Source organism: Gracilinanus agilis, chromosome 5 (genome assembly GCF_016433145.1).
Source record: "Gracilinanus agilis isolate LMUSP501 chromosome 5, AgileGrace, whole genome shotgun sequence".
In the NCBI taxonomy this organism is placed as follows: Eukaryota; Metazoa; Chordata; class Mammalia; order Didelphimorphia; family Didelphidae; genus Gracilinanus; species Gracilinanus agilis.
In genome coordinates this window covers 308,588,718-308,602,280 of record NC_058134.1, presented here as the reverse complement: position 1 = coordinate 308,602,280, position 13,563 = coordinate 308,588,718, and the positions used below count along the sequence as shown (strand labels likewise).

Below are 13,563 nucleotides of genomic sequence, written 5' to 3'. Positions count from 1 at the left end.
TTACAGAGGAGGAGACTGAGGCTCAGAGAAAGGTCAACCAGAGAGAAGGAGGAGATCTGAGACCTGATGATGCCCAGCCTGGCACAGTATCCACTGCCACAGACCAACTGACCTTGAAAATATCTCAATTTGAGCAGCCCATCCTGGGCTTGGTGGTTGGAACCTGACTATTTGGTCATGACTGCCCTTCTTCTTCTTCTTCTCTTCCCTTTACATACTAGATGTCCCAGAAAAATGGAAACAGCCTCCTCCTGACCTCACCTATCCATTACACTGCCTAGTGAAAGCCAGCACACACAGGACAAGCTCAAGGCAGTGAAAGAGTCTGAATGACTTGGTCAAAGGCAGCACTTGTACTTATTCCTCCCAAAGGAGCAGGAAGAAAGACAAGAAGGCCATCAGAATATTTTTGAAATGCAGAAAAGACACAGGCAGGAAGGACAGTACTGAAATTATGCTGAATGTATCCTAGGCTATTTAAAAAATCAAGCTGCACGTAACAGAGATGGACGAGTCCCTTTTTCTGTTCTTTGTATGTGGAAATGCTTGTGTTTGTTGGCATCTGTTAAGGTCAGAATAACAAAAATATTTTAGAAAAAACACTTGACTTCTTAACTGTGAGTGTTAGTATAGTTCAGAGTTCACCCTTTAAGCTGTTAGCTCCACTTCCTGTACAATGCCAGCCTGTCATAAAGGGGTGAATGAGGTTTCTTGTGTTAGTGATCACTGCACTGGGTAGGAAGGTGGCAAGAGGAAGCATCAGCCACAGTGAGGCAGGGGATGTAGCAAACATCCCACAGTCCAAGTGGCAGAGCGCCAGGGCTGGGATCCAAAAGGCAGAAGAGGAAGGCATGAGTGAAAGTGGGTTCAAGTCCAGGATGCCAGGCCTCAGAGGAGAGGGAGGGTTTCCTCCTCCAACACATCCTCAGTACCCTAACCAGGTCCTCCCTCCTTTCCCAAAGAGCTAGGCCTCAAAGGCTGACCTTGCCCATGGAGAAAGCAGCTGAGCTCAGGGATGGCCACAGAAACAGACATTTATCTGAGTCAGATATCCTCCCCTATACTCACATCAGTACCATGCTTCCGAGCAGCTTGAGAGGCGAGAGATTTAATCTTCTCCCTGTAAAGCTGAGCAGCACGACTATTATACTTGGCATTGGTATCATTTGTTGTACAGCCATGTTGATGGAAGAAGGAAGACTGCAAAAAACAGAGAATGAAATTAGTAGCAGAAGCTGTGGCTTACATCAAAATGAGATGATAAAAAAATATTTCACAAATGATCTACTGGGAGACACTAAGCCAAATGCATTTCACTTATTCAACTGGAACTTGGAAAAAATCTTTTTAGTTTAAAAAAAGAAAACTTCTAATTCATTTAGACTTCATCAACAGATTAAAATGAACATTTCTGCCCTGAAAGTTTAGAGACTGTGACTATGTCTCTGCATGCTAAGATCTGGTACTTGAGTTAAAAAATGTAATCGCTCTGCTTACCATCTCAAGAGGGGTGGGGAGTTGGGGGGAGGGAGAGAATTTGAGACTCAATACTCTTTTTAAATTGTTGGAAACTGTTTTTGTATGCAATTGGGGAAAGATAAAATAAAATAATATAATATAATTACTGCTACTTAGCAAAAAGACTGGGTAATTCCCATGGTCCTGGAAGAATCCTTAAGCAGGGTTAAAGGGGAGAGCAGAGAGGAAAGGGCAGGCTGAGGACTACAACATATACAGTTTTTAAAAATCCCTATTAGGAAAAGAGGAGGTGCAACATAGCAAAGATCTGTTGCTCAGGTGGACCAGAGAGAAGGGAAGACTGAGCTACTCCAGGTTTATCTCACCATTCTATTTCCCCCGCCACCTTTGGACTAGGAATGACAGAACCAAAGTGACTAATAGGGAGTTGATACCCAAAAGAAGAAAGGAAGAGAACGCTTGATGTTCCTTGATCAATCAACACTGAGCAAATATAAATATACTATGTGTCAAGCATCATGCTAGATGCTGGAGATACAAAGGTAAGGAAGAAACAAACCGTACTCACAAGGAGCTGATGTCATTTTAGGTCACCAGGTCCAAAGGAGCTACATCCTCAAATACTGAAAGAACTGATGGACATGTTTACTGGGCCCCAGTCAGTGAAATCTAAAAGATCAGGGACAATGGGGAAGGATTGGGGGGGATGGAGAAGGCTCATGGTTCTTATATTCAAAGAGAAGAGAATGGAGCCTGAAAACTGAAGGCTGGTGATCTTGATTTCAATTCTTAGGAAAATACTAAAACCAATTATTAGAAAGAGGTGCGTAGATACCTAGAAATGGAAGCAGCAATATAGTCATGCCACACTAACCTCACTGCCTTTGGGGGCAGGATTACTGTCCTAGGAGGTCAGGCAAACACCATACTAAGTTTTAGAAGTGTTGGATAAAATATTCCTTTACTTTCTCCGGATTAGATGTGAGTACAATTAGATTCAGAACTGGTTAAAAGGCTAGAGTCAGGGAGGATTCTTAATGTTTCAAGATCTGGGATGATTGGAGCAAATAGCTGCCTGGCATGGTCGTCAAATGTGGAGGGAACAAAAGGATAGAAAGGAGAGCTAACATATTGGTTAATGGTTAGAGATTCTAGCTCCAAGAAGAGTCTGACAGATGGTAAGACAAATTAGTCAGTGATGTCTTGGACTAGATGACCAAAGGCTGTCATCTCCAACATTCTAGGTAACCAGATGAGATATAAGAGGGGTTGGTGTAACTTATTACAACTGCCCCCCCCACCCCCAGTCTGAGGTGAGATTTGGACCCAGGACCTCCCATTTCCAGGCCTAGCTCTGAATCCCCTGAGCCACCTGGCTGCACCTGCCACCCTGTTGTTAGCCTGGACTCCTCGCCATATTCCTCACCCATGTCCCTGATCAGCTACCGGGTGCTGCTGCTTCTGCCTCTCCATCTGCCCCATCTGCCTCCTTCTCTACTCACCCGCCACCCGTCCCCCACTCCCTTGGGCCCTCGGTACTGTGTAAATGGAATTAGCTCCCCCTCATTCATTCTTTAGACTGTAGCCACCAGGAAGAATGTCACCCACCCAACTTAGAATTAAGTGGGGAGGGGGAGGTCTGTGAGCCACACGTGCTGGTGAGTGACAAATCAAAGCCACGTGGCTGCCCCCTGGGCATCCCAAAACAGTGTTGAGACTGCCATTTGTCCACATAAAACAGGGTAGACGCAGGAAGTGACGAAAGCTGCTATCTTTTAAATAGGATGGTAACTTCTTGTGCGGGGCTTTTGAGGCTTTTGGGGCTTTGAACTTAGTGTTGAAGGAGCTCGGGTGAGACCTCAGACTGCTTCCCTTTGAATTGTCACGTGGGTAAGTCAGGCTGACTCTCCTTCTCTTCCCTTGGCGTTTCTGGAGGCTCCAGCCTCAGGGAGGCCTCTCTTCTTAGAGGAGGCCTTGTGGTTAGAAGCCTTGTTTAATTAACCTCTGTGTCCTCTCTGTTGGGGCCTCTGAATCCCTACCTGGTTCAGGCCTCCGGTCCAGGCCGGAGTTTCTCTCTCTCATTTTCTCTCCCTTCAACCCTCCTAATTATAAATAAACCACCATAAAAGTCATCCTGACTTGGGTCTCTTTTATTTTGAAATCGAGTTAATCGATTTCTGGTGACCAAACTTTAAATATCAAGTCCAACCATAACAATTCCCATTTTCCCCTCTTATATGGATCTGGAAAGGACTAGGTGGGAAAGTTCTCACAGTGAGGAATGTGGATGCTCACAGCAGAGTCCCTGTTCTCTTCCCATTTTTCTCCAGCTGCTATTCTTTCTCTTTGCTTTTGGTGGGCTTCCCCCTCAAACTAAGGACAGTCAAGAACAGAGATCCTTCAACTTCTTTGGACACTTTTAGATTTTATTTCTCAGAACTGAGCAGGATTCTTCATTTCTTACCATTGCTATACCTTAAATTCTGCCCATGTGAAAGATAAAAGCAAATGTACATCTAAGAAAGCGGGACTCATTTGGTCACCAGTCCAAATTGATCTCTTCTGAAGTAGATGATCACCGTCTGGGATCCTGCCTTTCTTCTAAAAGGGACCATGAGGAGGTCAAGTCTACGTGGAGACTTTAGCTGTGACTCTGAGGACGAAATCTCTCATCCCTTTGGATTGAACCCTTCAAACCTCCCACCCCCAAGTTAATATCCTCCTGAAGGTAAAACACAAATTCCATTGTGTTTTCAGTCATCTCCCTCTCCTGGGTCTTCAGGCCAAATGTACTCAAAGGCCTGAGCGTGGCCATGATTGATGCTTGCCATGCACAGTGATAAAAATTACAGAACTTATATATTATGGTGACAGTCATAAAAGCAGGTGGCTCCCGCCCCAGTTCTTAGATAAACTTACAGCATTGGAATTCCCTCCAACTTGCATGCATCTCAGCTGAAACCAAGACCAGTTAGAATCCAATTCAGTAGACCTAAGTAAAGAAAATATTTGTAGCTTTAACATTTTTCAGTAGCATATCACTTTTTGGGGGAGTGGAGGGGAAAGAAGGTTAATTGGAAGGTTTCGGAGAGCTTCAGAACTCTAGGCAATGCGTTAGGGTCCACAGATATATCAGATGTGATGTTATGGGAGCTAAGTTTTCTCCAGATTGTGTAGAAGAAGAAACGAACAACTTGGGGCCAGTTCCTAGAACCACTCCTAGAACTGAGTGGTTCTAGGCTCCTGGTCCTCACACAGGCTCAATGGAAAGGGAAGGCAAGCTAAGCCAATTAGCATCCTCCCTCCACGTGACAGAGGAGAGCAGAGAGGGACTCTGGGCAAACAGGCTCATCTTCTGCATGCAAGACAGAGCGCCTCATTGGTTTCATCCTCCACACTACTGAGTTCCTCTTCAACAGAAGTTCCCTGCCTGCCTTGCTCCAGGTGAGAGCCCTTCCCAGGCAGACAGCTACAACAGACAGGAGGAGTCAAGGGCTGTTGCTCCTCAGCTCCTCTTGGGAGCAACCTCTAATTCTCACCAGGAGTGAATACCCCCTGGAATAGACAATAATCTGAGTGAAGAACCCCAGGCTGCCAGCCAGCCATCCCCACTCTGGCAGAGAAAGCTCTCTGATCTCAATTTCCAAACCATTCTAAGGTTCACTAACTGGACAAGATATAACATATGAGAAAGATACAAGCAGCCAAAAATATTGTGATTCAACAAATGCTGCGTGAGCACCTGCCACGTCCCATCGCTAAGGGATACATTCCAGATATCATCATATTCCAGCCATGAATAAGCAAGAAAACCAGCTGCTGCTCTCTCCCATTTGACCATTCTCCAAAGAGAAGGGAGGATTTGAGAGCTGACCGAGAGACAAGAAAGGGACCGGGAAGAAAGAGAGCCGGGCCATTTGGGATTCCCTGTAATCCTGGATGGATGTGCCTTTACAAAGTCTTTTGGTCCCAAGAGAAATTGAGCAACAATTCTGTCTGACTCGCTACCTTAAAATTGAATAATAGGGGGGCAGCTCGGTGGCTCAGTGGATAGGGTGCCAGGCCAGGAGACAAGAGGTCCTGGGTTCAGTTATGGCTTCAGACCCTTCCTAGCTGGGTGACTCTGGGCAATTCACTTAGCCTACATTGCCTAGCCCTTACCACCACTCTTCTGTCTTTATGGGTTCTAAGACAAAAGGTAAGGGTTTAAAAAAAAACCTCAAATAATACAACCACAGAAAACTATTAACAACAAAATAACAACTAATATTTATGTAGCACTTTCTATGTGCTAAGCATTTTGCAGTATCATTTGATCTCAATGACAATCCTGGGAGGTGGGTGCTTTTATCATTCCCATTTTACAGTTGAAGAAACTGAGGCAAATAGAGGTGAAGTGACTTGCCCAGCATCACACAGCTGTCCAGGGCTTCCTGGTTCCAGGCTGGGGACTCTATTTACTGCTACTATAACTTTAACCCACAACCCCATTTCTGAAAATAACAAATAATTGTCTTCCTCTATTGATGAAGAAATAGATTTGTCAAAATTAAGTGCATTTTCCAAAAGGACTGGCCTCTTCCCAGGGCTGGCCTATCCCCTGAGCAAGCACCGCGAACCTCAGGGGCAGAATGTCGGTTACCCAAAGGATGTCTGCTCAGCGCTACAGATTCATGAGAAAGTAGACAGCAGACTCCTGGGAAATGGTTCTTCTAGATGTTGTGAGAGCCATCATGGAAGCGCACACTGAGGCCACACTCCCAAATGAGCTTGCTTTGAAAGGGCGTATAATGAAAACCATCTTGGCTGAGGACCACACTCGGGTTTTGCACGCAGACAACGTCCTCCCTAGTCCCTGCCAATCCATCCGTTAGCCTGCCCACAAGGCTCAGAGGATCTCAGGAGGCGAGTGTGAGACACGAAGCCCACGGCACTGTGAAGGAGGGCTAAAATGGTGGGAATGAGAATGACTGAGTCTCAGTGAAGTGCTTTCCTTACCTCACAGGCCAAAGCCCCGCATATTCCTGCCACAATTCCCAGATCCAGAGTGAGTGAAAAGAGATTTCAGTAGAGATCTAGAGATACACTGGAGATGTCTGCTCAGAGGGGGATAAGCCAGGCAGCCAGAAGAGGTAAGCTGAGTGCTGCCCCAATGGTCATGCATGGGTGGTGGGCTCCTTGCGCCCTCCAGCATCTCTAAGGTATTGTCTGTCCATCTGGTATCATGAACTCTTAGGATCCCGAGGTGGGGCTGGCTTCCCCATTAGAACATGTGCTTGTTGGGGGCAGCTAGATGGCTCAGTGGATAGAGCCAGGTGTAGAGACAGGAGGTTCTGCTAGCTGGATGACCCTGGGCAAGTCACTTAATCTCCATTTCCTATCCCTTAACACTCTTCTGCCTTGGAATTGATGCACGGTATTGATTCTAAAACAGAAGGTAAGGGTTAAAAAAAGAAAATTCAAGAATATCTGCTCCCTGAGGGCATTCCCACTTCATTATGGTATTCCCAATGTTTAGCACAGCAAGTGCCCAGTAGTCAGTCCAGAAGCATTGACTAGGTGCCTGGCACTGGACCGAGCCCTAGTAATACCAATGCAAGCAGAAAGGAACCCAGTCCTTAGCCTCAAAGAACTCCCAGGCAGTTTATAAATAAACAGGCACGTGCAAGTTCCACGTAGGACAAAGACTGGAAACCAAGCAGCCGCCTGCTGACTGGGGAAAAGCAAACTGTGGTGAGTGACCATTCCCACTCCATCAGAAAGGAGGGACAGGAAGTCTGGGAGGGCTCACACAAGCTGAGGTGAAGACAGCCGTTCTGTGGGCTTGGCTTCTGGGGCTTCGGCAGGGCCTGCAGAGCACACATTGTGGGGCAAACTCAAAGCTGTGCTGACCATCTCATTTGTGGCCCAAAGGAGGGGCTTGGCATGGCCCTTTCTTTCCATCTTGGAGCTCTGTGGGCTGGGGTCTGAGTCAAAAGAGGGCTGTGTGTTTGTTCCAGGGCTTAGGACACTTTGGGCTGGAACAGAGTAGGCATTTCATGTTTAAATGAGCTTCAGCCAATTGCAGAACAATGATGGGCACCCCAAATGTAACAACAGTAAAAATGTTCCCTAACATAAGAATCTAGGGATGCTAATGCCCAGTTGACTTCTTCGTTTAACTGCTAAGCAGAGGACATCGTGGAAACTGCCATGCTGGATGAAGTGCCCACAATCCCTCGCAGCTCTTCTCTGGCCATTTCGGGGTCTTCCTCACACCAGAAGTGCACACACATAAGTCTGCTCTCTCACATGAGCCTGCATGCTCTCCCAGGGACCATGCTGGAATCACCTCTCTACCTACCATCTCCTGCAGTCATGGGGCTGGGAGACCACCTGTCGGGTATGTTACAGTGGGCCACCGTGCCTGGCCAATGAGGTCATCCCCTGAGTAATGAGTGTCTGCTGAAAGCACCACTGAGCTCCTGCCTCTCTCTTACCCAACTGAAGCCGTTCCTATGAAATGTTTTCCAGAGCTATTAATTGTTTTTTGAAATCATCAGGGACAGAAGCCCCACAACCCAAAGTGTGTCTCATCTTTCCTCGCCCTTCAGGACTCGTTTTCCATCCTTTGCTGCTGGCTGCCCCTGCAGCACCCGAAAGCAAGCCTTTTGGAGTAACCCTCTTTTCCATACCATTTAGTAAGGGGCTGGCAAGGCCAGATGCTCGCTCTTCACTGCTGGTCCTCCTTTTCTTTCTGGGGGAATCTCAGCTGCCTCCCAAGAACACATCTGAGTTAAATTCGTTTGGGCTTCAGTCTCTTTTCAAAACTACATTTGGGCCCAGTAAGATCTTTCCCAGATTTTCCTTGTTCTCTCTGTCCATTAAGGGAAATGAATGGCTCACTGTGCCCGAGAAGTTAACAAAAAGTTCTTTTCTCTTCCTTCCACCTCTCTCCCAAATGGAAAAGAAAAACAAAACCAGCAGAGTCAAGCAAAACCAAATTCCTCACATTGGTCCCTCAAATGCAGGACTGGGGTCGGGGAGGGCAGAAGCTGACTAGCCATGTGACCCTCCTGGGTGAGTCACTGTCCCCCTGCTCAGACCCTCAAGGAGCTGTAAAGCTCTGGGTCATTAAGTCCCAGAGAAGGAAAAGGCAGGTCCTGTCCCTAGCAAGCTCTCCTCGGCCCTGCCACGTGCTAACTGGGCCTGTGGATGTAAAACACGCATGTTCATAATCAGCCTGGCCTAGGGCATAGAAATCTCTTTTGGGAAAAGGATGCCAGAAAATGAAGATGTATCTGAGCTGGGCCCAATGCCTCCCCACAAGGCAACAAAGACACGGGGCATGCAAGGTGAGCAGGTGGCACTGCCCTCTCTGAAAAGAGAAGATGCTGCCAACACTCTGTGGCCTCGGGCTTCTACAGAAGTCAAAGAAGGATAGAATGGGAGGAACCAAAAGGGAACCTGCAGCATAGGAGCCTCTCCACTCCAGGCTGGTCAGGCTGGCTCTCCTGTTCTTGGCCAGGACCAGGAGCTGAGTGCTCTCTGCCTGGGCAAGGGAGAGAGGGATGGCAGGCAACCCAAAGGTGGCTTGAGGCTCAGATGGCAGCTGCCCACCCAAAGCCCAAAAGCTGGCCTTGGGGGGGACCTCTGGCAAGTCTCCTCTCTTTGCTCTCCTGGTCTAAGATGTAAGGAGATTGGTTGACCAGGTGATGGCCAAAGTCCCTCCCACTTTGGACATTCTAGGAGTCAGTGAGTAAGAGGCAAGATCAAGAGGTCTGGGGGAGGGCAGCCACAGAGTCATGGGTGAACTCAAGATAGGCTGACCCCTTTTCTCACAAGCTTTGGAGTGATCTAGGGACAGAAGCAGTCCCAAAACATTACAACACACATCCGAATGGGTTAAAATGAATCCAGAAACAGTCCTTTGGGGCTAGACCATCCATCACACTGTCCTCAGGGACTCTGTTAGAACGAGGTCCTCAAAGCCCCCCGACACAGGGCCATGCAGGTGTCACCTGAACACTAATGCAATGTCCCCACCCTTAGGCACAGGCCCCATCCCCACTAAGCTCAGACTCTGTGTCCTACAGCCTGGACCTTACAGTAAGGAGGGCCTCAGAGGCCATCTGGTCCAAAGGGAAGAAACTGAAGGCCCAAAGAGAGAAGTGAGCTATCCAACAGAGGCAAACAGCAGGTAGTGGCCAGGCAGGGGCGGCCCAAATTTTCACACCGAAAATCACTCACTTGTACCAGTGGGATTTGCAGGGAAGAAGGAACAAGCTGGTCCTTTCCTGCTGGGAACAAGAACTGTCCTGTACGCTTCTGACTGGGTACTTCCCACCCTCACTTTCTCTGGGGTACATCTGACGACAGACGCTCCACGAGTCCTCAGCCCATCAGGTGGTTCAATACAAAAACTCGAGGAACGACTTTAGGGTGCTTGGCTGCACCTTGCACCCAAGACCTGCCTGGCAGTGGACACCTTCCCTGGGGTTTCTTTGAATGGGAGCTCTCTGAAAGGAGGGATTACGGAACTTTCCTGCTGGTATCCCCAGCACTTAGCACAGGGCTCTGCACATAGAAAGCACTTAAACAACATTCACTCATTCATTTATTTACAAAAGAACCTCACGGGCCATTTGCCATCTCTTAGTTCTACCAGAAGCAAGCCAACCAGAGGGGTCAGGAGACGTTCTTTCAGGACCAAAAAGGGAAGCTCACTCACCGAATAAAGCTCAGGTGAACCCCGAGAGACCGATGAGTGCCTGAGCAATCGATACAGAGAAACACCCCATACGTGATGCTGGCCCAGCTGGGATTTTTGGCACCACAGTCAAAACACACCTGGAAGACAAGTTTCAGCCATTAATTGCAATTAATCTAATGAGTTGTCACTGTCCAAAGTACAGACAGAGAGCCCCAGGGTGTAAACTCGCAGTCCTGGACAGAGACATGAGGGCAGGATTCATGCCAAGGCGGGTCAGTGAGTCAGCTTCTCTGGGCTGTACAGAAAGGATTCTGAAATGTGACCCCACAGGGACTCGGCCAACCAACCAGGGTCAAATTCCTCTCTTCCAGCAATAGATCACTCATACATTATTGTAATGACTTACAATAGTAGCTGCCCAGGTACCACTGGGAAAGTCTCATCCCATTCTCAATGCTGCTCTGATAGCTCCTGGAGGGGGGCCTTTGTGCTTTTCACAGTGACAAGGAAGGGTCGGCCTGCCTCCCTCCACCCCTTTCATTTGGGGGGAGGCAGTGGGAGTCAGCCAGGATGATGAGGTATGGAAAGAATGTAATCCGCATCCCAGCTCTCATTACAGTATCTTTCCCCTGAAACCCAGCCCTCCTCATTTCCCTATTTTGACAGAGAACAAACAGCTCCATCCTTTCTGGCACCCAGTTTACAACCTCAGAGTCGGACCTTTCTTTCTCATTCCTGTCTCCCTCATGATGACTCTAAGATCTGTCCCCCTCTCTCCACTCACAGGGTGTCCCCCTTTTAGACTCTCAATTGGCCTCCGAGAACAGCCTATGATTTGACTGTGCAGTCTCTCCCCACTTAGGTTCTACCAGATGCTAACAGGTTTTCCTTAAGCTGGGATTTTTGGCATCATGATCAAACTCAACAAACCTCCATGGCTCCCTATTATACCATGAATTATCTTGATCTCACCCTTTTTAAGCCTTTTGTGTGTGTGTAAGTTTTTGAATATTCCTAATTACAAGCAGAGCAGCCCATGTCCGTAATTTATAAATAACCGCCCCGCACTGGGCACAGGGGCACAGTTTAGAAAGAAGTCTGGAGATGGCTGTGTCACCCCTCCTGGCAGAAGGCTTCCCCAGCTGCTGATGATGAACAAAAGGAATTCCGAGAAGGTTTGCGGGATGCCAGCACTGCTTAGGAAAAGAAACTTAGCTCTTCTGCGTTTCCAAGTTTTTCCAATCCAGCAGACACCTTCTGGAAGCTTTGCAACTCAGAGCAGTTCCTCAGTCCTCTCAGCTCCTAAAGAAACCACTGAAGCTTCTTCCAGGTGACATCAAATAATGAGTGACAGCACAGGTCTTGGGCCACCATCTACCTTCAGGCGCTCACACCTGGTCAGTCATCCAGCCTACAAAAACCGCACTTACAGCGTGCGATCAGCATGTGCTCATTCCCTGGCCCAAACATCCCACAAAATCATCTCCTGCCCTTCCCAGCCCCAGACCAAAGTCAAAGCAATTCATCCTCTGACACCCACTGGCCATTTACTAGCTGTGTGCCTGAGGGCCAGACACCTGACCTCTCTGAGCCTCTTCATCTAACATGTCTACCTTTGAATGCTAATACACATGGCCCCAGCAAGAGGTGGTAGCATTAAGCATTATGGGTACCTAGAAAACTTTGGGATGCAGCAAATAGCTGGGCTTGATGCTGAAAAATTGGGTGTGAATCCTGGCTCTGATGCCAGTTTGTGACTCCGCTGGAGAAGACATTTTTAGCCTCAATTTCTAGCTCTGGAAAAGGGATACCGCCAAGATCTTCCCACCTGACAAGTTGCGAAGTACTGCAGACATGTGAGCAGTTACTATATTCTCTTTCCAAGGTTGGTTTCTTCTACTGTGGGTGCCCTGGGCCTTTCCCATTCCCAGGGAAGGAGCTTATAGACAGGGCTTCAACTGCCTAAAGGCCACCAGGAGCCCAGGCAGGGGAGGACAAAAGTGGCATTTGGAGGCACTGGGTGCCCCTGGGCAAGTCCTCTCAACTGTCTAGGGCTATGGCTTTTTCAAGTGTCTAGGTGGACTGTAAGGTCCCTAACAACTCTGAAATGAATGATCCTCTCTGGGGGTTTTCAAGTTAGAATATTCCAGAGAAGAAGAAGAAAGAAAGAAACAAGTTTACCAAACAGAAATTCCTGAAGTTCCTCCAAACTAAAGGAAATTAAAAGAAGCTTCTCCCTTTAAACTCAGTTCCTTTGACAAAGATCATTTGGAGGCATGGTGGTGAAGTGAAGGCTGGGAGAGGACATGTGTGGATGGGAGATCTGACTCATTCTAACCACCCTAGGGAACCAGGTACACCGAAGGCAGAGAAGTATTCTGCCGGTCCCCCACGAGGAGCTGGTTCCCTCTCCCTGGAGGCTTCGAGCACTGATTACCTCTTGGAAACATGCACATACATGAGCACATGCAAAAACTGATTCCAGAGAATCAGTTCAAGGTCCTGGGCCTCCTCTGCCAGCTCCTGCTCAGCTGAATGAAACAGGCTTAAGTGACTTCACTTCACCAACACCTAGGAGCTCACGGCAGAGCCTGGGATGTGGATTCAGGAAGAGCAGAGTTTGAATCCTGTCTCAGACACATATGAGCCCTGCAAATCATTCACCTTTTCTGAGTCTTAGTCTCTTCATCTGGAAAATGGGAATGAGAGCCCTCCCACCCCCTTCACTCAGGGTTGGAAGGATCTGCCCTCTATGAAGCTAGTCACTGATGCCTGCTGAGTACCAACCACAGGCAAGGCCAAAGTTATAGGCCCCAAGTTCCTCGAGGCCAGGGGCAGAGAAGTCCGGTGCCCTCGGACCAAATCCTGGCTCTGATGCTTAGCAACTATGTAGCACCAGATAACCCACTTCCGGTCTGGAGGCCTCAGCTAAAATGATGAACCCTCTCTAAAATGGGTGCAAGAATCTTATGCTCCCTCCATCACAGGGCTGCACCCTAGGAATGGCAGTGATTCACCTCAAACTCAGCACAGGCTAATGTTTTCCAATAATAAAGTAGAAGGTGACTGACATTTCATCTTGCTTAGGAAGTCTGACTACAGCCAGGCTTTGAGCACTGCTGAGCCAGGGAACCAAGAGAAGTTATTTGAACCAACAGAACACAGGGCAGCAGAGGTGGTCACTGACTGCCTCTGGGGCTTTCTGGGCTGCTCCAGAGGAAGCACTCACTGCCCATGAGAGGAAGGAAAGTGGACACCATGCGTTTTGAAGCTAACACCCCCAGCATTCCTGAAGCCCTTCCCCAAGATGCCCCCTCCAAAAAGGAAGACAAACCAAACCAGGTGCACAGTATCACTGTGGATGAAGGTTCAATTTCTTCTGATTGGCCCAA

General features: G+C 48.0%; 1 protein-coding gene across 1 annotated transcript in view; it reads right to left on the bottom strand.

Annotated features, from left to right (window-relative positions):
- The window catches only part of ARFGAP3 (ADP ribosylation factor GTPase activating protein 3), a 39,429-nt gene extending 27,402 nt beyond the window's left edge, over positions 1 to 12,027 (bottom strand). Inside the window, exons 1-4 of the mRNA XM_044679296.1 lie at positions 11,983 to 12,027; positions 10,190 to 10,308; positions 4,399 to 4,471; positions 1,069 to 1,200 (exon numbers count right to left, since the gene is read on the bottom strand). Of these exons, the coding sequence (XP_044535231.1) occupies positions 1,069 to 1,200; positions 4,399 to 4,471; positions 10,190 to 10,308; positions 11,983 to 12,027 (369 nt within the window). The remainder of the gene's footprint in view (positions 1 to 1,068; positions 1,201 to 4,398; positions 4,472 to 10,189; positions 10,309 to 11,982) is intronic.
- Between the last annotated feature and the right edge of the window lie 1,536 nt (positions 12,028 to 13,563).